The sequence below is a fragment of the Eurosta solidaginis genome, chromosome 2 (genome assembly GCF_040869045.1).
Source record: "Eurosta solidaginis isolate ZX-2024a chromosome 2, ASM4086904v1, whole genome shotgun sequence".
Taxonomy (NCBI): domain Eukaryota; kingdom Metazoa; phylum Arthropoda; class Insecta; order Diptera; family Tephritidae; genus Eurosta; species Eurosta solidaginis.
In genome coordinates, this window is record NC_090320.1 from 285,292,142 (window position 1) to 285,317,985 (window position 25,844).

Here is a 25,844-nt window from a genome sequence, read left to right on the forward strand (position 1 = left end):
TTTTACCAATAGATATACAGCTCAACAACAAACTTACAACTTCCCATTTCACCTTCCAGCTAAAGTACAACAGTATGTTAATCCTTGTGAACCCTCACCATGTGGCCCGAATAGTCAATGTCGCGTAGTTAACGAGCAAGCTGTTTGCTCGTGCTTGCCTGAGTTCATCGGTACCCCACCAGCTTGTAGACCTGAATGTACCATCAGTTCAGAGTGTAGCTTCGATAAGTCATGTATTAATCAGAAATGTGCCGATCCGTGTCCCGGTGTGTGCGGTGTCGGCGCACAGTGCGTAGTGCGCAATCACGCACCGATCTGCTCTTGTGATCGTGGTTATACTGGCGATCCATTTACGCGTTGTCAACCTATACCACGTAAGTTTTTTTTTGTTTTGAATCCTTGCGTTCATGCTAAAAAAAAAATATTTTCATAACTAGCGCCACCACCTACAAAACAAGCTGAGCCAATACGTGATCCCTGCCTACCATCGCCTTGTGGCCCTAACTCACAATGTAGAAATGTCAATGGCCAGTCTGCTTGCTCATGTTTGCCCAATTTCTTTGGCGCACCACCAAACTGTCGTCCAGAATGTGTCACCAATTCGGAATGTTCGTCGAATTTGGCTTGCATTAACAATCGCTGCGCAGATCCTTGCCCGGGCTCATGCGCTTTCAATGCAGAATGTACTGTTATCAATCACATACCAATTTGCACCTGCCCGAGCGACTACGTAGGAGACCCATTCGTTAGTTGTCAGCCTGCGCCACCACGTAAGAAATTATATTTTGCACAAATTTTCTTCAATCATCAGCTAAATTTTATCCTATCAGCTCCGCCGCCTGTGAAAGACGATCCTTGCAATCCCTCACCATGTGGATCGAACGCTGTGTGCAATGCTGGTAAATGTTCTTGTATACCAGAGTATCATGGAGATCCCTACGTCGGCTGTCGTCCCGAATGTGTCCTCAATTCCGAATGCGCACACAATCGCGCCTGCATCAGAAATAAATGCGCTGATCCTTGTCCTGGTACTTGTGGTGTCAACGCCATATGTGAAGTGCTGAATCATGTTCCTATGTGCCACTGTCCAGATGACATGTCCGGCAATGCTTTCTACCAGTGTGATCCCATACCACGTAAATATTTCACTGCTTTTTGCAAATCATAGGACAACCCATAAATTTTTATTCTGCTCTCCCTATACCTAAAGCGAAACTTGTCACCGATCCATGTCAGCCATCTCCATGCGGTCCCAATAGCCGCTGCCGCGTCTTCAATCAAAATGCTGTATGCTCCTGCATCGAAGGATTTATCGGTAATCCACCCACTTGTCGTCCGGAATGTGTACGAAATTCAGATTGCGCACCACAAAAAGCTTGCCAGAATCAAAAATGCGTCGACCCTTGTCCAGGCGCTTGCGGTTTTAATGCCATTTGTAACGTGTTGAATCATGCTCCAATCTGCTCTTGTCCAGCGCGTCACACTGGCAATCCATTCGTCGCATGTCAACCTATAAGTAAATATTTACAAATTTACCAAGAATAAATGGCAAGCTAATTCCTCCCCTTCTATTTAGTTGAACCACCACCACGTTTGGAGGCGCCCAAAGACCCATGCTATCCATCACCTTGCGGTCCGAACTCGGAATGTCGCGCTATAGGCGATGCGCCATCATGTTTCTGTCTACCCCAATATATAGGCTCACCACCGAACTGTCGTCCAGAATGTGTAACGAGCTCGGAATGTAGTCAAGATAAGGCTTGCATAAACCAAAAATGCGTGGATCCCTGTCCCGGCTTGTGCGGCCAGAATGCATTGTGTCGTGTTATTAGTCACACAGTTATGTGTATTTGTACGACAGGCTTTACAGGTGATCCATTCACGGCTTGCTCTCCTATACCAGTACAACAAAATGAGGTCGTGTCGCCATGTGAACCAAATCCTTGTGGAGTCAACGCTGAATGTCGTCAAGTGAATAATGCTGGGTCGTGTCAATGTTTGCCCGAATACTTTGGAAATCCCTATGAGGGTTGTCGTCCCGAATGTATTACAAACTCTGACTGTCCTTTGGATAAGTCTTGTCAAAATCAGAAATGTCGTGATCCATGCCCAGGAGTGTGCGCTTTAAATGCTCAATGTCGTGTCATCAATCACTTACCCTCCTGCAATTGCCTGGCTGGCTTCATCGGTGATCCGTATAATTATTGCCAACTACCCGAAAAGCGTGAGTTAGTTTTACTGCCCATACGTCCAGTAGCAAACTTTAAACTTACAAGTGTCTATCCATCCATTAGCTGTAACGAAAGAATATGTCAACCCCTGCCAACCATCGCCGTGTGGCCCGAACTCTCAATGTCGCGAAATAAATCAGCAAGCCGTATGTTCATGCCTGCCTAACTTTGTAGGCTCACCACCCGCATGCCGTCCTGAATGTGTCATCAGCTCAGAGTGTCCCTCCGATAAGGCGTGTCTCAATCAGAAATGTCAAGATCCTTGTCCCGGCACTTGTGGCACGTACGCAGAATGCCATGTACGTAATCACTCGCCCATTTGTACGTGTCTCATCGGTTATACAGGCAATGCCTTCACGCGTTGTTATCGCATTCCACGTAAGCTTTCCATTTTAGTTGCATCAGTCAAGAAGATTCTTAATGCCATTTACTATCCCTTAGCTCCACCACCATCTGCATCACCACCAGAGCCCGCACGTAATCCATGTGTACCCTCGCCTTGCGGTCCATTTTCTGAGTGTCGCGATATCCATGGCAGTCCATCATGCTCATGTTTAGCCAGCTACATAGGAAGCCCACCAAATTGCCGTCCCGAATGTACTCGCAACTCCGATTGTGCCAGCACGCAAGCTTGCATAAATGAAAAATGTCGCGATCCTTGTCCAGGCGCCTGTGGTTTTAATGCTAATTGTCATGTTATTAATCATACACCGATTTGTCAGTGTGATCAAGGCTTGGTGGGCGATCCATTCACTTCTTGTCAAGCTCCACCGCCGCCACCACCGAAACTAGCAGAAGATCCATGTAATCCGTCACCCTGTGGACCCAATACAATATGTCGGGATGGTCAATGCGAATGCATACCAGAATACCAAGGTAATCCACTGGTTAGTTGCCGTCCTGAGTGTGTTTTGAATACTGACTGCCCAGCGGGTAAGGCTTGCATACGCCAAAAGTGTGCGGATCCTTGCCTTGGTACTTGCGCTACAAATGCCATCTGCGAAGTACATAACCATGTGCCAATGTGTCATTGTCCTGATGGTATGACCGGTAACGCATTCGCTGTGTGCCAACCGCTACCTCCACCAGTGCAGCGTAATCCCTGCCAACCATCACCGTGCGGTCCAAACTCGCAGTGTCGCGTCATCAATCAACAATCAGTATGCTCATGCTTAGCAGATTACCTAGGTGCACCACCATCTTGTCGCCCAGAATGCACCAGCAATGCGGAATGTGCACTAAATCGTGCGTGCTTGCAACAAAAATGTCGCGATCCCTGTCCTGGCGTATGCGGCATCAGCGCGGAATGCAGTGTCATCAATCACTCGCCGATTTGTCGGTGTGCCATCTCCTACACTGGCGATCCATTCATCGCATGCAATCCCATACGAAGTAATATAGAAACATTGGAAATTCCAAAAAGGCAGCCCTATCACTCATTTTTTTTTTGTTACAGTTGTGAACCAGCAAGATGTGTCACCAAAAGATCCTTGTCGTCCTTCACCCTGTGGTCCCAATTCTGAGTGCCGTGCTGTAGCCGATAGTCCATCATGTTCTTGTCTCAAGCAATTTATCGGTTCACCACCTAATTGTCGTCCAGAATGCGTCACTAACTCGGAGTGCCCACACTCACAAGCCTGCATCAACCAACGTTGTCAAGATCCCTGTCCGGGTGTTTGTGGTTCCAATGCCGTATGTCATGTCATCAATCATACGCCAATGTGTGTTTGTTCAAGCGGTTATAGTGGCGATCCTTTCAGCTATTGTGACGTTATACGCGATGTACCACAGGAAGTACTTAATCCATGTCAACCAAGCCCGTGCGGTACTAATAGCGAATGTCTTATTCGTAATGGCGCAGGCGCTTGTAAGTGTCAACCCGAGTTCATAGGCAATCCATACGAGGGTTGTCGTCCAGAGTGTGTAGTTAATTCGGACTGTCCCACAAACAAGGCTTGCTTACAAAGCAAATGTCGTGATCCATGTCCAGGCACATGTGGTCAAAATGCGCTCTGCTATGTGCGTAATCATTTACCAACCTGCAATTGTTTGAACGGTTACTCAGGAGACCCTTACAGCCACTGTACAGTGATAACAGAGTGTAAGAATGAAAAGGAATTTGTTCGTAGAAAATTTTGTTTAACGTTGCTTTTTTCCACACATTTTAGCTAAATTCGATGTCGCTGTAAACCCTTGTCAGCCAACGCCATGTGGTCCGAACTCACAATGCAGAGAAGTGCAGCACCAAGCAGTATGTTCTTGTCTTCCGACATTTATTGGCAGTCCTCCCGACTGTCGTCCGGAATGCACCATCTCTAGCGAATGTGCGCTCAATAAGGCTTGTGTTAATCAAAAATGCATTGATCCCTGTCCGGGTGTATGCGGTCTCAACGCTGAATGTCGCGTGCGCAATCACAATCCAATTTGCACCTGTCGCAGCGCGTATACAGGAGACGCCTTTATCAGATGTTATGCGATACCACGTAAGAAGAGCAACCGTCGTTGAGAAGCAAAATATGTTTAGCATTTTTTTGTTTTTTAGCTCCCCCACCCGTATTGGTTATCAGAGAAGAATACCGCGATCCATGCGTCCCATCACCTTGCGGCGTTAACGCGCTCTGTAGTAACGTAAATGGTCAAGCTTCATGCTCTTGTTTGCCCAATTATTTGGGTGCACCACCGAACTGCCGTCCTGAGTGCTCCATCAATGCTGAGTGTCCAGCAAACTTGGCTTGTATCAACGAAAAATGTCGCGATCCTTGTCCAGGATCTTGTGGTTTCGGCGCGCTTTGTAGTGTTATCAATCATACACCGATATGTACTTGTCCAGCTGATAAAACCGGTGATCCATTCACCCGCTGTGCACCTAAGCCACCCGAGACAAAGTGTAGGTGTATGTGTGCCTTGGTCATACCAAAAAGCTAACTCTTCTTTTTATAGTACCTTTGAAAGATCCCTGCAATCCATCGCCCTGCGGTAGCAACGCTGTTTGTGCAAACGGTGAGTGTTCTTGCCTACCAGATTACCAAGGAAACGCTTACTTCGGCTGCCGGCCCGAGTGTGTATTAAATACTGAATGCACACGTGATAAAGCTTGTATACGTAATAAATGCGTCGATCCTTGTCCAGACACTTGCGGTTTGGGCGCCATTTGTGATGTCTTCAATCATATACCAATGTGCCGTTGTCCCGAAGGAATGTCAGGCAATGCATTCGTGCAGTGCTCGGTATTACGAAGTAGGTTTTTTTTAATTAGGAAAAAAATATTTACAACAACAAAAATCCGTTTTCTTTCAACTTAGCGCCACCGGAATTGGTTAACCCTTGCCAACTATCACCCTGCGGCCCAAATTCACAATGTCACGAAGTTAATCAACAAGCTGTCTGCGCTTGCTTGCCCGATTATTTCGGCTCGCCACCCAATTGCCGCCCAGAATGTACCATCAATTCGGATTGTCCACCGAACTTAGCTTGTGTAAACCAGAAATGTCGAGATCCATGTCCAGGCAGCTGTGGTGTACGCGCTTTGTGTTCTGTTATTAACCATGTACCATTCTGTAGCTGTCCCAGTGGCTACACAGGCAATGCACATACTTTATGTCAACTTCTACCACCACCGCCGCCACCTCAACGTGAACCAACTAATCCTTGCATACCATCGCCTTGCGGTCCTAACTCACAGTGCACCGATCGCAGTGGTGCGCCATCTTGCGTATGCCTTCCTGAGTATATTGGCGCGCCACCAAACTGTCATCCAGAGTGTTTATCATCTTCGGAATGTGCCAGCAATCTAGCCTGTATCAATATGAAGTGTCGCGATCCTTGCCCCGGTGTTTGTGGTACATCAGCAACCTGCCATGTGGTAAGTCACACGCCATCTTGTGTCTGTCTCGCTGGTTATGTGGGTGATCCGTTTACGCAATGTTACCCCGAACCGATTGTCGAGCTGGAACAGGTGAATCCATGTGTACCAAACCCATGTGGCAGCAATGCTCTATGTATTACACAAAATAATGCTGGCGCATGTAAATGTCTGCCGGAATACTTTGGAAATCCGTACGAAAGTTGCCGTCCTGAGTGTGTAACAAACTCCGATTGCCCTGCGAATAAAGCGTGTCGTAATCAAAAATGTCAAGATCCTTGTCCAGGTGTGTGCGGTCAAAGTGCGCGTTGTGACGTCATAAATCATTTACCCACATGCAGTTGTTTGGTGGGTTACAGCGGCGACCCGTACAGTTACTGCAGTGTATTGAAAGAACGTAAGCATCAAAAAAAATTTAGATTTGCAGATCTCTGTATGAATTTGTTTGTGTTTGTAGTAGCACAGAAACTCACAGCCCAGCTTTTACTCATTGCACTTTTTGTTTTTTTACTATATTTCCATTTTACTAGCTATAAGAGAATATGTGAATCCTTGTCAGCCATCACCCTGCGGCCCGAACTCGCAATGTCGTGAAGTCAACGAACAAGCCGTTTGTTCATGTCAACCCGACTTTATAGGTAGTCCACCTTCCTGTCGTCCCGAATGTACAACGAACTCTGAATGCGCTACTGATAAAGCTTGTATCAATCAAAAATGTCAGGATCCTTGCCCTGGCACATGCGGCTCGTATGCTGAATGCCGCGTACGTTCACATAGCCCTTACTGTAGCTGTCGACCAGGTTATACGGGTGATGCGTTCGTGCGTTGTTACCCAATGCCACCGCCTCCACCACCAGCACGCGAACCTTACCGCGATCCATGTATACCTTCACCGTGTGGTCAATATGCTGTATGTCGTGTGACTAATGATCAAGCTACCTGCTCTTGCTTGCCAACCTATATCGGTTCACCACCGCACTGCCGTCCCGAATGTGTAATCAACTCGGATTGTTCTAGCAATCGTGCATGTTTGAATGAAAAGTGTAGCGATCCCTGTCCGGGCTCTTGCGGCGTGAATGCGCGCTGTGATGTTATCAATCATACACCAGTTTGTACCTGCCCCGTTGGTTACATAGGCGATCCATTCAGCAATTGTCATGCACAACCAGCGCCACCTCCACCACGTAATATAAAACTACAAAACTTCAAACTCAAACCGTCTAATAAATTTCTTTTATACTTTTCAAAAACAGCCACACCCGCCGATGATCCTTGCATACCATCTCCTTGTGGCGTAAACGCTCAGTGTAGCGTTGGCGTATGCACTTGCATTGCTGAGTATCAGGGTGATCCATATCGTGGTTGCCGTCCTGAATGCATACTCAATAGCGAATGCACGCGCAATAATGCTTGCATTCAACAGAAATGTCAGGATCCTTGTCCCGGCACGTGTGCTTCAAATGCCATCTGCGAAGTGCATAATCATGTGCCAATGTGCCACTGCCCAGCTGGTATGCAAGGCAATGCATTTGTGCAGTGTCAACCCATACCAGAGCGTCCAGCTGATCCCGTTCATCCATGTCAACCGTCGCCGTGTGGTCCGAACGCGCAGTGTTTAGATAGGAATGGTGTTGCCATATGTTCTTGCTTGCAAGAAATGATTGGTACGCCGCCAGCTTGCCATCCTGAGTGTATAAGCAACCCGGAGTGCCCAATGAATCGCGCTTGCATCAATAAAAAATGTGCAGATCCTTGTCCAGGCGCCTGTGGGCGAAATGCAATCTGCAATATTGTCAATCATAATCCCATCTGCTCGTGTCCAACAGGCTATAGTGGCAGTCCGTTCATCGCTTGTCAACCTATTATAAGTATGTATTTGGACGTAGTTTCAATTCCATTAAACTTAATTGAATTGTTAAATCACCTCTCCACAGCGCCAACTTTATACGAGGCACCGCATGATCCATGTCATCCATCTCCTTGCGGTCCGAATGCGCAATGTAGCAACATCAATGGCGCACCCTCTTGTACTTGTCTTTCCGAGTTTATAGGTTCGCCACCAAATTGCCGCCCCGAATGTATATCAAATTCCGAATGTGTTTCCAATATTGCTTGCATCAAACAAAAGTGCCGCGATCCCTGTCCCGGTTTATGTGGCACAAATGCGCAGTGTCACACCCGCAATCACATACCCAGCTGCACTTGCGAGCAGGGCTATGTAGGAGATCCATTTACAGTTTGCCGTCTAGCGCTAGCAACACCATCACCACCACCTACAACAACAGTACAGGACCACGTTGATCCTTGCGAACCAAATCCATGTGGAGATAACGCGGAGTGCCGTCGCCATAATAACATTGGGTCATGTGTTTGCTTACCCGACTATTTTGGCAACCCATATGAAGGTTGCCGTCCCGAGTGCATGCTAAATAGTGATTGCCCGTCTAATAAAGCTTGTATTCAACCTAAATGTCGTGATCCATGTCCGGGTACTTGCGGCCGTAATGCCGAGTGCCAGGTTCTGAATCATTTACCAGTTTGTCATTGTTTACGCGATTATACGGGTAATCCTTTCAGCTTCTGCTCGCCTATCAAACAATGTAAGCTCGCGTTTGACCTCACTTCTTGAGCTATCATATTTAAACCCTTTCATATCTCTTCTCATTAGCGGAACCAATTTACGTGAATCTCTGCGTACCATCACCTTGCGGTCCGAACTCTCAATGTCACGAAGTTAATCAACAGGCAGTTTGCACATGTTTGCCTGATTTTATTGGCTCGCCGCCTGCCTGTCGTCCCGAATGTACAGTCAACGCGGAATGTGCTCTTACTCTAGCTTGCATAAATCACAAATGTGCTGATCCTTGTCCAGGCGCGTGTGGTCAGAATGCCGAATGTCGCGTTTATAATCACAATCCAATTTGTTCCTGCCGATCCAGTTACTCGGGAGATGCTTTTACGCGTTGCTATCCAATACCTTGTAAGATTCCGATAAGCTTTCACCAAATGTATCGGGTTTCTGAAAAAACAAATGTTTTAATTTCCTCTTTAACACTAGCTCTTCCTCCTGCAACATTAGCGCCACCTAATGCAGACGTCACACCAGCAACACCAAGTAATCCTTGCAATCCTTCGCCGTGCGGTCAATATGCGCAATGTCATAATCGTAATGGTGCCGCAGTTTGTTCATGTCTACCCAGTTATATAGGCAGTCCACCAAATTGTCGCCCCGAATGTATAGTGCACTCTGATTGTCCTTCGCATCTTGCTTGCATTCGTGAAAAGTGCCGTGATCCATGTCCTGGCTCATGTGGCTTTAACGCTCTCTGCAATGTACTTAATCATGTTCCGAACTGCGTCTGTCCATCGGGTTATATGGGTGACCCATTCACCAGCTGTCAGCCTGAGCCTCCAAAACCTGTTTTACATGAAACCATCAAACAAGATCCTTGCATTCCATCACCGTGTGGCGCTAATGCTGTTTGCAGCGGTGAAGGCGTTTGCACATGTCTTCCTGAATACCACGGCGATCCGTATAGTGGTTGCCGTCCAGAATGTGTCCTCAACTCGGATTGTGCCCGTGATCGTGCTTGTATCAATCAAAAATGTGTAGATCCCTGTTCGGGTACTTGCGGGGCGCAAGCCCTTTGCAATGCTATCAACCATATACCAATGTGCTCCTGCTCCGAAGGCATGACGGGCAACGCATTTGTTCGTTGCGATAATATACCAAGTAATAATATTACCTTCCCCCCCAGTCTAGCTCACTGCATACTTAAACTGTCTATTTTAAAATTATAGCGGTTGGGCCTTCAGCGCCTGTACACCCTTGTCAACCTTCGCCTTGCGGTCCTAACGCTCAATGTCGCGTATCAAATGAGCAGGCCATTTGTTCCTGTTTATCTGGTTATATTGGCGCACCACCATCATGTCGTCCTGAATGTATTTCAAACTCCGAATGTGCACTCAGCAGATATTGTTTAAATCAACGTTGTCAAGATCCATGCGCCGGCGCTTGCGGTGTGCGTGCGATTTGTCATGTACAGAATCATAGTCCAATATGCGCGTGCCCCACACGCTAGGCCGGTGATCCATTTATTTCCTGTCAGCCAATAAGTACGCTTACCTTTTTAAATCTACTTATCCAGCAAATAATAATGTAGAGACTTCAAATCATTTTACAGTTGAACCACCACCGACGCCAGTACGTGATGAAAATCCTATTAACCCCTGTCAACCATCACCTTGTGGACCGAACTCTGAATGTACTATCACAGCGAATGCCGCAGAATGCTCTTGTTTGCCCTACTATATTGGCGATCCACCTCATTGTCGCCCTGAGTGTTTATCGAGCGCTGAATGCGCTTCGGACAAGGCATGCATCAATCGTAAGTGTGCCGATCCTTGTCCAGGCTCTTGCGGCAATGCGGCCGATTGTCGTGTATTGGCGCATAGCGCGATGTGTTATTGTCCTAACGGTTATACTGGAGATCCATTCCGCGCTTGCATAAAACAACAGGAGCCACCAACGGAGGTGGCACTACCCTGCAGCCCAAGTCCTTGTGGTCCTAACGCAATTTGTCAGCCACGTAATAGTATTAGCGTTTGCCAATGTTTGGACAACTATTTTGGTAATCCTTATGAGGGTTGCCGTCCAGAATGTGTACGTAACTCAGATTGTTCGGCGGATAAAGCTTGTCAAAATCAGCAGTGCCGTGATCCATGTCCTGGCACTTGTGGATCGCAAACCACTTGTCAAGTCGTTAATCACATACCGAACTGCGCCTGTCTACCTGGCTACCGGGGTGATCCGTATACCCGCTGTGTCGTAGTGGTACAAACAGAACGTAAGCAAATTTTTGGATTTCTTAACCCTCAACGCCTCGAAAGCCCCAATAAAAGCAACGCAGCACTACCAGTCTAAAAATACTAAGCCTCAAATATAATGCCTCTCTTCGCTGGCTAATATATTTAAAAACCCCGTTGTGCTGATTATAATAATCGATAATCATACTCAGCTTACTCACACTACTTAACAACCGAGGAAAGCCGAGTTCCAATAGGTTAAGCGCAGTTTAAAAACCAGTAAAAGCTCGCAAAAAAGTTTTAAAGCAAACCTTACCTGACTACTTAGCAGCTAAATAAATTTTAGGAAACGTATCATCCGCTTAGCTCTAAAATTTATTTCATAAGCTTCATCATGTGTAGAAAAGACATTGCATTCATTAATTTTAACATAAAATTAACACGTTAACGGCCAAGATGCATTTTGACGCAATACAAAAAACACAGCCAAAAGCGTTTGAATTTAATAATTCCAGCACATAGTACGACTTCCCTTGTCTATAACCGCAACTATGAGTCAACTCGCATTTATATTATAACGATTACGCTCCTGATTGGCCGTCAACGTGTTAATGATATAATTCGCTTAATACTAATGCTTCCAAATAGTTGTGCTCAATATAAATATATGCTTACCTACTAAGTTCAGCTTCTAACCAAATTTGCGCACAGTAAAGTTTTTAAATATTAAAGTTTCGCAAATTTCTGTATAGCCGAAACGCCGGTACCTGTCAGCCCGTGTAAACCATCGCCTTGTGGCGCGAGTGCACAATGTCGCGAATCAAATGGTCAAGCAGTATGCTCCTGTCTACCAGAATACGTTGGTACTCCACCTCTCTGTCGGCCAGAATGTGTTGTTAGCTCTGAGTGCAACTCAGACAGGGCATGTATCAATCAAAAATGTCGTGATCCATGCCCAGGCGCATGCGGCATAAACGCTGAATGTCATGTGCATAATCATAGTCCTTTGTGTGCATGTAAAGCCGGTTATACCGGTGAAGCTTTCACCAGTTGTCAGCCGATACCACGTAAGCTCATAGTTGATTTGGAATGAGTTGTTTTCCTTTATTCTAACTTCAACTCCCTCTCCACACTAGCGCCACGTACCCCAACACCGCCAGATGATGTCATAAATCCTTGTGTACCATCACCATGTGGCCCTTACTCGCAGTGTCGTGAAGTCAATGGTGCTGCTACTTGCAGCTGTATAGCGAACTATATTGGCGCTCCACCGAACTGCCGCCCTGAGTGTACTATAAATGCAGAATGCGCTAGCAATATGGCTTGCATAAATGAACGTTGTCGTGATCCATGCCCTGGTTCTTGTGGTTTTGCAGCACTTTGTAACGTTATCAATCATACGCCGAGCTGTTCCTGCCCTGTGGGCTACAGTGGCGATCCATTCACCAGTTGCCGTTTATTACCACCAACACCGCCACCAGCACCAAGTAAATTCGAATGCGCTTTATAGTTTAAAATTTCACGCTTAATTTACAAAACCTCTTACAGAAGATCCAGTCGATCTTTGCATCCCATCACCGTGCGGCGCGAATTCTGTCTGCCGCAATGGTCAATGTTCCTGCATACCAGAATATCATGGCGATCCATTCATCGGTTGTCGTCCCGAGTGTGTACTTAATGCAGATTGCGTACGTGATCGTGCTTGTGTGCGTAATAAGTGCGTCGATCCTTGTCCGGGTACGTGCGGCGAGCGCGCACTCTGCGATGTCATCAATCATATACCAATGTGTCGCTGCCCTGAACGTATGACTGGTAATGCTTTTGTAGCTTGTGAGCCAGTGACCGTTGAATTACCCAAGAATCCTTGTCAACCATCACCATGTGGTGCCAATTCACAATGTGTGGAACGCAACGGTAACGCCATCTGTTCATGCATCACCGGTTACTTTGGAAATCCACCAAATTGTCGTCTCGAGTGCTATACGAGTTCGGATTGTGCGCAAATACATGCTTGCATCAATAACAAATGCATCGATCCTTGTCCAGGACAATGTGGCTTGAATGCAGAATGTCAGGCGGTGCAACATCGCGCACACTGCGAATGTGTACGCGGTTACAGCGGTAATCCATATTCTGTGTGTAGCAGGCCAGGTAATATTTAGTTGTTAAGTGAACGCCAGAAAGTTTTGGTTACTAATCATTTTTAATTTTTTTAGAAATACGTCAAGAGCCACCGACCGTACCAAATCCTTGTATTCCATCACCCTGCGGTGCTAATGCACAATGCACCGTGCAACAAGATCAGGCACGCTGTACTTGTCTGGCCGAGTTCATAGGCGCCCCACCAAATTGCCGTCCAGAGTGTTCAAGCAACGATGATTGTGCAAATAATTTAGCTTGTATTAATAGTAAATGTCGTGACCCTTGCCCCGGTTCGTGTGGCATAAATGCCAATTGTATAGTAGCCCTACATATACCTAACTGTCATTGTGCGTCAGGCATGACTGGCGACCCGTTCCGCGCCTGTTATGAGGCACCTAAAAGTAAGCGCGTTAGCGAGTTGACATCACTCTGCATTATATAAACCACAACAGTGCTCCCTCAACAACTTGTATATATTTTCTTGATTTCATTTCAGTTTTACCACCACCACCTAAATCAGAACCACGCGATCCATGCCGTCCATCACCATGCGGTCCGAATAGCGAGTGTCGTGGACGCGCAGATAGCTATACCTGCGTTTGCATCAACGACTATATCGGCAATCCCTACGAAGGTTGTCGCCCTGAATGTATTGGCAATTCTGAATGTCCATCGAATCGCGCCTGCATACGCAATAAATGCGCTGATCCTTGTCCAGGCACTTGTGGTGTGGAAGCGCTCTGCACTATACACAATCACATACCGATTTGTTCATGTCCTAGCGGTTATAGCGGCAATGCTTTTGTTCAATGCTCACCAATCGTGATACAGCAAACACCAGTAGAGGAGCGACGCGATCCATGCTATCCAACACCATGTGGGCAGAATACTATTTGTAAAGTGCAGCGTAATGAAGCTGTTTGCGAATGTTTACCTGGCTTCTTTGGTAATCCTCACGGACAAGGTTGTCGTCCTGAATGTACGCTGAGCTCAGATTGCCCTAAAAATAGAGCTTGCATTAATACGAAATGCGTTGATCCATGTCCAGGCGTATGCGGTTATGGCGCTCAATGTCAAACTGTCAATCATAATCCGATATGTAGCTGTCCTAGCCCTTTAGTCGGTAATCCATTCGTTGAATGTCATGCGCCACCAAAACCTGTTGATCCATGTAATCCATCACCATGCCGCAGCAATGGTATTTGCCAAGTTTTAAATGGTGTAGCCACTTGTTTATATCCCGAATGTGTCACCAATGAAGATTGTTCACGTAATCGTGCTTGTATCAATCAGAAATGTCGCGATCCATGCATAAATGCTTGTGGTGTAAATGCAATTTGTAATGCCATAAATCATAAGGCTGTATGCATATGTCCAGCTGGTTATTATGGTTCACCGTTTAATGAATGTTTGCGTCAAATGGACGAAATACCAGTACCACGTCCTGAATGTACCACCGATGCGGAATGTTCAAATGATAAGGCTTGCCTGAATCAAGCTTGCAGGAATCCATGTGAATCGTCCAATATCTGCGGTACGAATGCGCGCTGTCATGTGCAATTGCATCGTCCACTATGCGTCTGTAATGAAGGTAAGTGGAACCTACTTATGAAAGATCAGAAGTTAGGCGCTTGACCAGGTTAGCTTCTTTCGGGTTATGTTGGTGCTTCTAATTCCACAAAACTTAAGAAAATGTTGCCGAATAAATATTTGTGATTTTATTGAGAGGATAAAGCTTTTACCTGAGCTCTTTTTCGTACATTGATTAGTTTGTAGCTTTTTACAATTTAGCAGCTTTACTCGAAATCTTTGGAACTTAACCTAATTTAAAAACCTCGGTTGGTAGCCTAAAATTGCCGCAGGGCACTTGAGCCGAAGGTAAGAGTTACAACTTTTCTTTTTTTTTTGGTACTTTTTGTTCAATGAATTGAAAAAATTGTCAGAGCTTTCAAGTTTTAGTGGGAAATAGATGAACTTACTATTTCCTCTGTGGAACTTTAGCCTTGATTAAAGGTTACAACAAGCTTTAACGTGAGATTTTAATTATCAGCATTATCATATATTTATTTCAAAACTGACCGTAGTATTCTCGAGGGGATATCCATACGCAGCTCTCACTATGCCGTATATTTGTTTCGTAGTATTCTTTCTGTGGTAGATAAAGCTTTACAACTAAGTTAGGTTAGGTTAAGAGGGCGTGAGTGAGTATTACCCACACTTCCACTCGGAGACATTTTTCTTCATTGTGAGTGCCCTCAGTAAGTACACGGTGGCAGCAAATTCGTTTAGCCCCATTACCTCCAAGTGGTCCTCAACGAACCACTTGCTTTCCCTGATGAACCCAAGAAGAAGCGAGACGTCCACCTTCTCAACCTCTGCAGGCTGTCAAAGAACCGTGAGCACAGAAATCTGAGCATTCTTCTTTGGAGCGCCGGACATCGGCAGAGAAAGTGGTAGATCGACTCCTCTCCTCCTCATCCTGACAGCTTCTGCAGAGGGAGCTTGTTGGTATTCGCCACCATCGGAGCATTGATGCGATAGCACAATGACCTGTGATGCCACCCGTAAGTACCCTCATCGCAGATTTGTTGAGTTTGAGAAGGAAGCTGGCCAAAAGAACCAAGCGTGGCCAAAAGAACCTTGAGACTTCGCAGTGAACCCTATTGGTTCATAGCAAGTCCGTTGCCCTGTTCTGCTATTCATCGGTTCTCCCTAGGAGATAACTCAGCGGCGGTCGGACGGAGCTATCCACCTCACTTATGTCTAAGTCGGAACCTTTCCTAGCCATCTCATCCGCGAGTTCATTCCCTTCAATGCCGCTGTGCCCAGGGACCCAGCAAAGGGAGACATTAAGATGACTTATAGAAGCCAGAGAGGTTCTACACCTCCGCACGATGTCCGATTTTATCATGTTGGACTCTAATGCCCTTAAGGCGGCTTAGCTGTCAACAAAGATTGTTACGTCGGTGTTGGTCGGTCTGTCTATGGCATAGACCTCGGCTTGGAATACACTGCATGCGTCAGGAAGTCGGAATAATTGGCTTAACTGTCTGTTTTGAGTACATCCCAGCTCCAGTTCCCTTTGCCATTTTCGAGAGTGTGATATCCCTGCCTAGACAACGGCATTCCTCCCTTGAAGGATATCGTATGTTCTGAACCTGGAAGTCCAAAAACCCTGTGATGTCGTCTGTTTTGGATGTTAGGTCGGTTGTTATTCCGTTTAATTGCCTCTTCGTCATATCATCCAGAATCGTCGCGTGTCCGTGCTTAGCTGTTTCCACATGTTGGATTCTCTTAGTCGTATTACAACTAGATACTTGATGAGATAATGTTAGGCCTTTGGAGTAAACTTACAAAGGAGCTTTTGGTTATTAGGCTCGATTTATCGATACTTAAGGTGTATAACTAGTCAGAGAGCTCTAAGCTAGCAAATGTTGTGAGCTTATTAGATACTGAGTTTATTAGGTTATGGGTGACCCTGTACAGTTTGAAAGGGCGATTTAGTATTTATCAAATTAGTGCACTTTATTAAGATCTCGGCATCCTCTGTTAAAGGTAAAGCCGCCTGGTGGTCCATGTGGTAGGGAAATACAGGTGACTGATAGAGAATTATTCATAATTTTTATTAACAATTATCAAGCGTAGTGGGTGGAACTTTCCAATTCACCACTAATTTTTCCCATGAGCTAAAGCCTACGGCAAACACTGAAATGCTGAGCTATTTTCAAGCTTATAATTCAGAAATAGAGCTGCGATGTATTAAACACAGCTAGCCACTTTCAGCTTTGCTCCTTGACTCCCTGGACTTTGGACTTAAGCTTCGAGGAGTGGCCATTGAGCTTTGACCAGCGGACTCTGTCCTTTGTCCTTTGAGGATTAAGTTTAAAGCTTTGGGGTTTTAAGTCTTGTTATTTAACGGCTAACCATTGCAAATTGACCCATGAATTTTGGGCTTTGAACTGCAACTTTTGATCTGTGAGCTTTCAGCATTGAACCTTGGTTTTTGAGTTTTGATCTTTAAGGTTTGAACTTCTAGCTTTAGGATTTGCTTTGTGCTTTGGCTTTGAGCTGTTAAGTTTAAGTCTATAGTTTTGAGCATTGAAACTTGAGCTTTAAACCTTGTTTTGAGCTTTGGGGTTCGATCTCTGACGTTTGGCCTTTGAGCTGTCTTTGCCGGATTTGAATTGACGCCTTTGCTTATGAGCATTAAGTTTTGATCTTTGAGCTTTGATGTTTGAGTTTAGAACTTTCAGTATCAGTTGACCTTCGACTTTTGATCTTCATTATTTCACTTTTGAGCTTTATGCACTGAGCGCTAAGCTTTGAGCTCTGACTTCTGAGGTTTGACCTTTAACAACGTAAGTTTTGGGATTGGAAGGAAGCTAAAAAAAGCATCAAAATTTTATAATACAATTGGACAGATTCGATTGCTTTGCTATTTCGCTTACTGAATGCGTTATGAACTCAACAGATACAACCCGTCACCGTCACAACGTACGCTATTTTGCTGTCATTTTCTTCCTTGTCCGCCAAGTAATTGACGTATTGTATCTGCTTAAGCCATTAGTCGTTGCTAAACAAGCGGAACCGCAGCATGCGAGGAGGCTATTTTTATACCCAGCTGTACTTGTACACAGGGTATTATAACTTTGATTGGATAACGGTTGGTTGTACATGTATAAAGGAATCGATATAGATACAGACTTCCATATATCAAAATCATCACTATCGGAAAAAAATTTTATTGAGCCATGGCCGTCCGTCCCTCTGTCTGTTAACACGATAACTTGAGTAAAGATTGAGATATCGTCACCAAATTTGGTACACGAGCTTATCTGGACCCAGAATAGATTGGCATTCAAATCATTCAGCGAAATCGGATGATAACCACTCCCACTTTTTATATATATTAGAAGACCCGGCAGACGTTGTCCTGCCCTAAATTTGGCCTATCTGCATACATTTTAATAAGCTCTTTCCGTCTGACTCTGCCCTCCCCCCTCTTCACCTTTTCCTAATCCTTTTATTCACTCCTCCCTCCATCTTTTTCGCTTCATCTATCTCCATCTTCGTCTCATTCTATCTCTTTCTCAATCTCCTTCTCTCTTTTCTCTTCTCTCAATTTCTTCTCATTCATCTGCATCCCTTATTGCCTGTCCCAGGGGGTGGTATGTATTTTATTCCAGTCCCAGTCCCAGTCCCACTCCGAGTCTCAGTCCCAGTCCCACCGAGTCTCAGTCCCAGTCCTAGTCCTAATCCCAGTCCCAGTACGTCTCTGGATAATATATTACTCTGTACTAAAGCACTCATCTACAGCTTTCATTTGACATCCATATTGTACAAACACTGTCTAGGCATTCACTGGCCCTATATCTCGAGACCCTAGTCACCCAGGGGTATGAAAATTACCCCCTACACAACTAAAGACTCTCCTGAATTAAAAAAATGTCATAGTACCTCTAAGTCGCGTTAACATTTTATTATTACGTATAAACAAATAAAAAAATTTGCAATAATATAATATTGCGAATATAAACTGAGATATAACCTATCCTATCTCTCAAGTTAGATCAGACTACACACGGGGTGCAAAACAAATTCAAAGTCGGTTCAGTAGTTTAGGAGTCAATCGCGCCTAAAAATGTTGTGACATGTGTTTTTTATATATTAGGATAACATTTTGGAACACGCAAACAACCTGATTATTTAATAAATAATACACCTAGAATGTTGCAATTTGACGTGTGGACTGATATTGAGACTCTTGATAAAAAATTAAAAAAAAAAGTTTAAATGGGCGCGGCACCACCCACTTGTGATAAACTCAATTTTACAAATATTATTAATCATAAATCAGAAATCGTTAAACCTATCGTAACAAAATTCGGCAGAGATGTTGCCTTTACTTTAGGGAATGCTTTGAAGAAAAATTGACGAAATCGGTTAAGGACCACGCCCACTTTTATATAAAAGATTTTTAAAAGGACCGTGGACGAATAAAATAAGCAATATCTTTGCGAAAAACAGCTTTATATCAGTGGTATTTCATTTCCCAAGTGGATGTATAACAATAAATAGGAAAAACGTCAAATTTAAAAAATGGGCGTGGCACCGCCGCTTTTATGACTAAGCCATTTTCTATGTTTAGGGAGCCATAACTCTTAGTTCAGAATAGAACCATATTGTAACACTATTAAGCACACAAAACAAATAACAACAGCATTTCAAGTGTACAGCTGGGTATATAATGTTCGGTTTCACCCGAACTTAGACTTTCTTACTTGTTTATTTACACATTTCAATATAAGAAATTTTGCAATCAAAAGCTCAAGCACCTTATTTTAGGCTTTTTAATGTTAGCATTTTATTTTATTTTGTTTCTTTGGTACACACACGTAATAAAATAATATTTTCAATGCATATTTACAAAATATTTATTGTATGTTAGCAAACAATGCGTGCACTCATCTTGATTCATTGATCATTGATCAACGACTAAAGCACTATCACCACGAGCATAATACTCTTACTAACACAGTCACAGAGTTTCAGTTTTACAGAGCACTGTTTTAAAGTTTATAAATAGGTAGGCCAAGGCATGACTCAAGTAAGCTAGGCTCGCTCCACAAATATTTTTGCTCTCCAACGTGCAGTCGTTAACGACGAATCAACATCACGTTCGGCTGCAATCCTAATTTTAAAGGCACACGCTTTTTTATTTATCGCTTAGGAGAACCTAAGATCTTTGCGAATCTAAACAAATTTTATTTAATAAAAAATTTTAATAACGTACTTAAACCAATTCCCACTCTTTTCTATCATTTCTTTTCACAGAATACACCGGCAATGCTTTTAGCTCCTGTCACCTCATCGGTTGTCGCTCTGACGAAGAATGTCCCGCTGCTGAGGCTTGCATCAATAAACAATGTACTGACCCATGTCCGTACACTCAATGCGGTACGAATGCAATTTGCCACGCCGACTATAATCACAAAGCGCGTTGTCATTGTCCTGACGGTTATCGCGGTAATCCATTGGTACGTTGCGAACGTCCCGAATGTACACGCGACGATGAATGCTCATTCAATTTGGCCTGCAAGAATGAACGCTGCGAAGATCCATGCAACTGTGGTGTGGGCGCACAATGTCGCGTCGACAATCATCGTGCACAATGTCGTTGCCCACCAGGTTATAGTGGCAATCCGTTGGTTATCTGCATACTTGAAGAACCTAAAGTAGCGCCGCAATGTACCATGGATGCAGATTGTACCAGTAAGCTGGCATGTTTTGGCGGTGAATGTAAAAATCCCTGCACGGTAACGCAGCCGTGTGGCGCAAACGCGTTATGTTCGGTTGTGGATACACTGCCGCTGCGCACCATGATCTGTCAATGTGAGCCGGGCTATGTAGGTGATGCCGATGTTGGCTGTCGTAAAGGTAAGTTGGTGCTTTGGTTGCTGCGCGTAATTAATTTGAAATTTTTAAATGCATGCATTTTTCTTGAGTCTATTTTTCATTTCAGCGTAGTATTTGCTTTACTTTTTAGAATTTTTATGTATATATTAAATTTTTTTCTATATATATTTGTAAATATTTATAGCTTTTATATTGGCGTTGCAAATTGCAGCTATACAATTTTTTCTTTACTCCATCTATATTATATATTTTATTGTTTTTTTCTTTATGACATTGTAAATATTTATCAGTTTTGTGTGTTAATGGCGAAATATGGCAACATTGCATTTTCATTTCACATATTCCATGTACAGCTACACGCAAAAAAAACTGTTATTTACCCCTCCACCTAAATTGCAAACCAACAACCTCTCTTTTGGAAGCATTCGTACTAATTCTATTCTGTTTCAGCAGAGCCAGCACGTGATCGTGGCTGTCAGTCCAATAACGAATGCCAAGATACTGAATCCTGCCGTAATGGCGCATGCGTTAATCCTTGCGTAGATGGCTCACCATGCGCACGCACCGCTGAATGTTTGGCGCAGCGACATCGCGCTGTCTGCAGTTGTCCACAGGGTACACAAGGTGATCCATTTATCAACTGTTACCAACCACGTAAGTATGATGAAAGCAAAGCGCCACTAGTATACCTAATTGTGTACTGTTATCATAATTTCCCACCAACAGCCCCAGTTACCGCTGGCTGCACGCATGATTCAGAATGCTCGCCAACAACAGCTTGCCTCAATCAACGCTGTCAAGATCCATGCGCTGAAGCTAATCCATGCGCTGGTAATGCAGAATGTCGGGTACAGAATTCTCGTCCAATATGCTCTTGTCCCGCAGGTTGGGGTGGTGATCCACAAGTGCAGTGCTACAAACGTAAGTAACAAATTGCACATGCCTTTTTAGTGGTTTATTAAAATCGATGCCTTCTTCTCTATTCACACAGCGGAATGTAAGATCAATGCCGATTGTCCATACGACAAAGCCTGCATTAGCGAGAATTGTGTTAATCCATGCAACTACGGTGATGTGCGTTGCGGCACTGGTGCTCAGTGTGCACCACAAAATCATCAAGCCGTTTGCATATGTCCTGCAGGTACACAGGGCAATCCATTTGTTTCCTGCATCACTGGACATTGTCAATATAATGAAGATTGCGCGCCGCATGAAGCTTGTGATCGTCTCAACCGAGTTTGCCGTCCCGTTTGCGACGAAGACACATGTTCCTTAAATGCTATATGCACTGGAAGGCAACATCAACCACAGTGCGAATGTCGTCCAGGTTATATAGGCAATCCATTTGTGCAATGCGATTTGCCACGTGAACCACCTACAAAAGTGCAACCGGAATGCACTCAAGATGCTGATTGTCCTTCGCAACTGGCTTGTATTGAACAGCGTTGCGCTAATCCCTGTGCTACACCACATGTTTGCACACCACAACAAAGCTGCCATGTTTTGGATACATTACCGCTGCGTACAATGATTTGTAAATGCCCAAGCGATACCATTACCGACAATTCCGGCAATTGTGTGCCCATCAAACATGAAGTCGTAAGCGGTTGTCAGAGCAACGATGAATGCGCGAATATAGAAATTTGTCAACGCGGCGTTTGCATTGACGCTTGTCGCCTCGAACGTTGTGGCGCTAATGCGCAATGTCGCTCACGCGATCACTATGCGGAATGTACATGCGCCCGCGGTTATGAAGGTAATCCACGCATCGAATGTCGTCTAATTGTGCACGAGCAACCGAAGACGCCAACTGCTGAATGTACAAAGGATGATGACTGTCCAAATGATAAGAGTTGCAAAAATGAACGTTGTATAAATCCATGTGTTGAAGATCCCTGCGGACGTGGCGCCTATTGTCATGTACAACACAGAGAAGCAGTGTGCCGCTGTCCACCAGGTTACACCGGAGATGCACGCATTAATTGTGTACCACGTAAGTATAGTTTGAAGCGCAAAGCTTATGCACTTTTATGCTTCATTTTTGCACAACGCGAATACTTATTTTTAACTTTTTGTCTCCCTCTCTCTCATAGCACAAGATGTCTCTACAATAGGCTGCAAATCTGATTCCGATTGCACGCTCAGCGAGTCTTGTGTCAACGAGCATTGCGTCAATCCATGTAATTGCGGTCCTAACGCCGACTGTATTGTACGTAATCATCATCCCGTCTGCTATTGTCAATCTGGCTTCTCGGGTAATGCTCAATTTGGCTGCGTACAAATTGGATGTCAATCAGATGACGAATGCGCTTCGGATCAACAATGTATAAATCGTGAATGTGTTAATCCTTGCTTGATTAACGATCCATGTGCTCTGAATGCCGAATGCTTTGGACGAAATCATCGCGCTACCTGCCGCTGCCCTGCTGGCCTTGAGGGTGATCCATTCCAACGTTGTGTACGTGTCGAATGTCATTCGGATTATGATTGCGCCACCAACCAAGCGTGTGTACGTAATCAATGTATCAATCCTTGTCAAGAAAGTCCTTGTGCACAAAATGCTCTTTGTCAAGCTCTACAACATCGCGCTGTTTGTCGTTGTCCAGAAACTATGCCCCTTGGAAATCCATACGCGTATTGTGAACGTCGCATCGTAGAGCCTGTTTGTCGCGATGATGGCGACTGTCCTAGCCGCTTGGCTTGCATCGATAATAAGTGTCAAAACCCTTGCGTCATACTTTCACCTTGTGCCAGCTCAGCTCAATGCAGTGTTTTGGATAGTGTTCCAGTGCGTACTATGGTTTGTGAATGTCCTGAAACGTATGTGCCTGATGCACGGGGTGAGTGTAAACCAATTGTTTTACAGAGCCCACCGGGCTGCAGTACCGATGCCGATTGTCCCGATCAAGAGGCTTGTATCAATCGTCAATGTCGCAATCCATGCAACTGTGGCACCAGCGCCATTTGTCAGGTGCAAAATCATCGCGCGACCTGCTCATGTCAAGACGGTTTCGAAGGTAACCCGTATTCAATCTGCCGCACTATCGGTTGTCGTGTTGATAGCGAATGCGACTCTGGTAAGGCTTGCATCAATGGTAACTGTATTAACCCCTGTTTGGTCAATGATCCATGTGGTGCTAACGCTGAATGCTATGTGCAATCGAATCGCGCTATGTGCCGCTGCAAGAGCGGTTATCGTGGTAATGCTTATGAACGTTGTCGTGTAATTGGATGTCTAACGAACAATGACTGTCCCACGGACAAGATGTGTCAAAATGAACAATGTGTGAACCCATGTATATACCATAACACGTGCGCACCACGCGCTGAATGTCGCGCACAAAATCACTTGGCTGTATGTCGGTGTACCACTGGTTTCTTAGGAAACCCATACGTCGACTGTCGTCCCGAACCACAACCTGTTTGCCGCGTAGATACCGACTGCCCTGCACGTTTAGCTTGCATCAACGATGAATGCGTCGATCCTTGTCTGACGCTCGAGCCTTGCAATCGACCAGCACAATGCGAAGTCACGCCAACTTCACCTGTGCGCACCATGATCTGCATCTGCCCTGATGGTTACATAAGCAGCGGTAGCGGTACTTGTAAACCCACAAAGACAGTTTCTGATGTCGGCGGCTGCATAGCTGACTCCGACTGCGCTACAGACAAGTCCTGCGTAAATGGTGTTTGTCGCAATCCATGTAATTGTGGCGTGAACGCCGAATGCCGCATCAAAGATCACAAACCTGTCTGCACCTGTCGCCAAGGTTACGAAGGAAATCCAGAATTCGAATGCTCAAAAGTAGAATGCGCCATCAATGCTGATTGTCCAATGACGCACGGATGCCGAAATCAGCTGTGTGTTCCCGCCTGTCATAGCGAACAATGTGGCACGAATGCTCAGTGTTTGGCCGTAGATCATCGCGCTATTTGTGAGTGTGTGCCTGGCTATCGTGGAAATGCACGTATCGGTTGTACGCCTCTCGGCTGTCGCGCCGACGACGAATGCCCCTCGGATAAGGCTTGTGTGAATGGTAAATGTGATAATCCATGCGAAACTACTGCGCTCTGTGCTTACGACGAAATCTGCAAAGTCTACAATCATCGACCCGAATGCGGTTGCCCACCAGGTACTATTGCTCGCCGCAATGGCTGCGAGCCACTACGTGAAATACCCATATGTCGTTACGATGGCGATTGCCCAAGTCAAACAGCATGCATACGTGGCGAATGCGTCAATCCATGCAATGCGACGCAACCGTGTGGTGTGAATGCAGGCTGTCACGTTTTAGACACCGTGCCTGTGCGTACAATGATCTGCGAATGCCTAGAAGGCTATACCGGCAATGCGGCCGTGCAATGTGATAAGCGTTCACTTTGTGTAATCGAGAAAGGTTTTGTGCGTGATATCGATGGTCAATGTGTCTGCCCGCCAGGTACTGCTTTAGATATTTACGAATACTGCGCACCCTGCCGTCCGGAACAAGGTTTCAAGATTGATGAAAATGGGCGTTGCGTATGCGCGCTAGAACGTGGTATGGTTGTCGATGAACGTGGACGTTGTATATGCCCAATAGATCATGGCTATCGTTTAACACCCGCGGGCGAATGTATACCCGAAAATCCTACAGGCTGTGAAACGAATGAAGACTGCGCCGACAATCGCTACTGCAACACACGTACTAAGATCTGCGAAGATGCGTGCCTACAAAAGGTTTGTGGCGTTAATGCATTCTGTAATACGATCAATCATCGCGCGCAATGTCAATGCATCACTGGTTATACTGGCAACCCCGAACTCATCTGTAATCACACCAACTTCCGTACAGACTTTCCACGTCCTGATATGTTAGTCAGCTGTTTGGCTGATGGCGTACAAGTGGAAATTCATATCACAGAGCCCGGTTTCAATGGTGTGCTCTATGTAAAGGGACACAGTAAAGATGAAGAATGTCGTCGTGTTGTAAATTTGGCTGGTGAAACTGTGCCACGCACAGAAATATTCCGCGTACACTTTGGTAGTTGCGGCATGCAAGCTGTGAAGGATATTGCCAGCTTCGTATTGGTCATACAGAAACATCCAAAATTAGTAACATACAAAGCGCAAGCTTACAATATCAAATGTGTCTACCAGACAGGTGAGAAGAATGTTACGTTGGGATTCAATGTGTCGATGTTGACAACAGCGGGCACAATCGCTAACACCGGTCCACCACCGATCTGTCAAATGCGCATCATAACACACGAAGGAGAGGAGATCAACTCAGCGGAGATTGGTGACAATCTCAAATTGCAAGTGGACGTCGAACCAGCAAGTGAGTATATTTGATTTGCTTCCTGCTCTGCGCAGAATTAATACATATATTTTATTTCATTTTCGCTCT

The 25,844-nt window shown here is 45.0% G+C and overlaps 1 protein-coding gene across 1 annotated transcript in view; it reads left to right on the plus strand.

The window, feature by feature from the left end:
• The window catches only part of dpy (dumpy), a 307,368-nt gene that overhangs the window by 275,197 nt on the left and 6,327 nt on the right, over positions 1 to 25,844 (plus strand). Inside the window, exons 60-81 of the mRNA XM_067768302.1 lie at positions 60 to 374; positions 438 to 770; positions 831 to 1,136; positions 1,211 to 1,516; positions 1,577 to 2,224; positions 2,295 to 2,609; positions 2,673 to 3,623; positions 3,688 to 4,332; positions 4,400 to 4,714; positions 4,774 to 5,118; positions 5,172 to 5,468; positions 5,534 to 6,490; positions 11,652 to 11,966; positions 12,036 to 12,386; positions 12,448 to 13,050; positions 13,116 to 13,442; positions 13,538 to 14,632; positions 19,876 to 20,478; positions 20,911 to 21,111; positions 21,184 to 21,378; positions 21,449 to 22,450; positions 22,551 to 25,775. Coding sequence (XP_067624403.1) covers positions 60 to 374; positions 438 to 770; positions 831 to 1,136; positions 1,211 to 1,516; positions 1,577 to 2,224; positions 2,295 to 2,609; positions 2,673 to 3,623; positions 3,688 to 4,332; positions 4,400 to 4,714; positions 4,774 to 5,118; positions 5,172 to 5,468; positions 5,534 to 6,490; positions 11,652 to 11,966; positions 12,036 to 12,386; positions 12,448 to 13,050; positions 13,116 to 13,442; positions 13,538 to 14,632; positions 19,876 to 20,478; positions 20,911 to 21,111; positions 21,184 to 21,378; positions 21,449 to 22,450; positions 22,551 to 25,775 — 13,650 coding nt within the window. The remainder of the gene's footprint in view (positions 1 to 59; positions 375 to 437; positions 771 to 830; positions 1,137 to 1,210; positions 1,517 to 1,576; positions 2,225 to 2,294; positions 2,610 to 2,672; positions 3,624 to 3,687; positions 4,333 to 4,399; positions 4,715 to 4,773; positions 5,119 to 5,171; positions 5,469 to 5,533; positions 6,491 to 11,651; positions 11,967 to 12,035; positions 12,387 to 12,447; positions 13,051 to 13,115; positions 13,443 to 13,537; positions 14,633 to 19,875; positions 20,479 to 20,910; positions 21,112 to 21,183; positions 21,379 to 21,448; positions 22,451 to 22,550; positions 25,776 to 25,844) is intronic.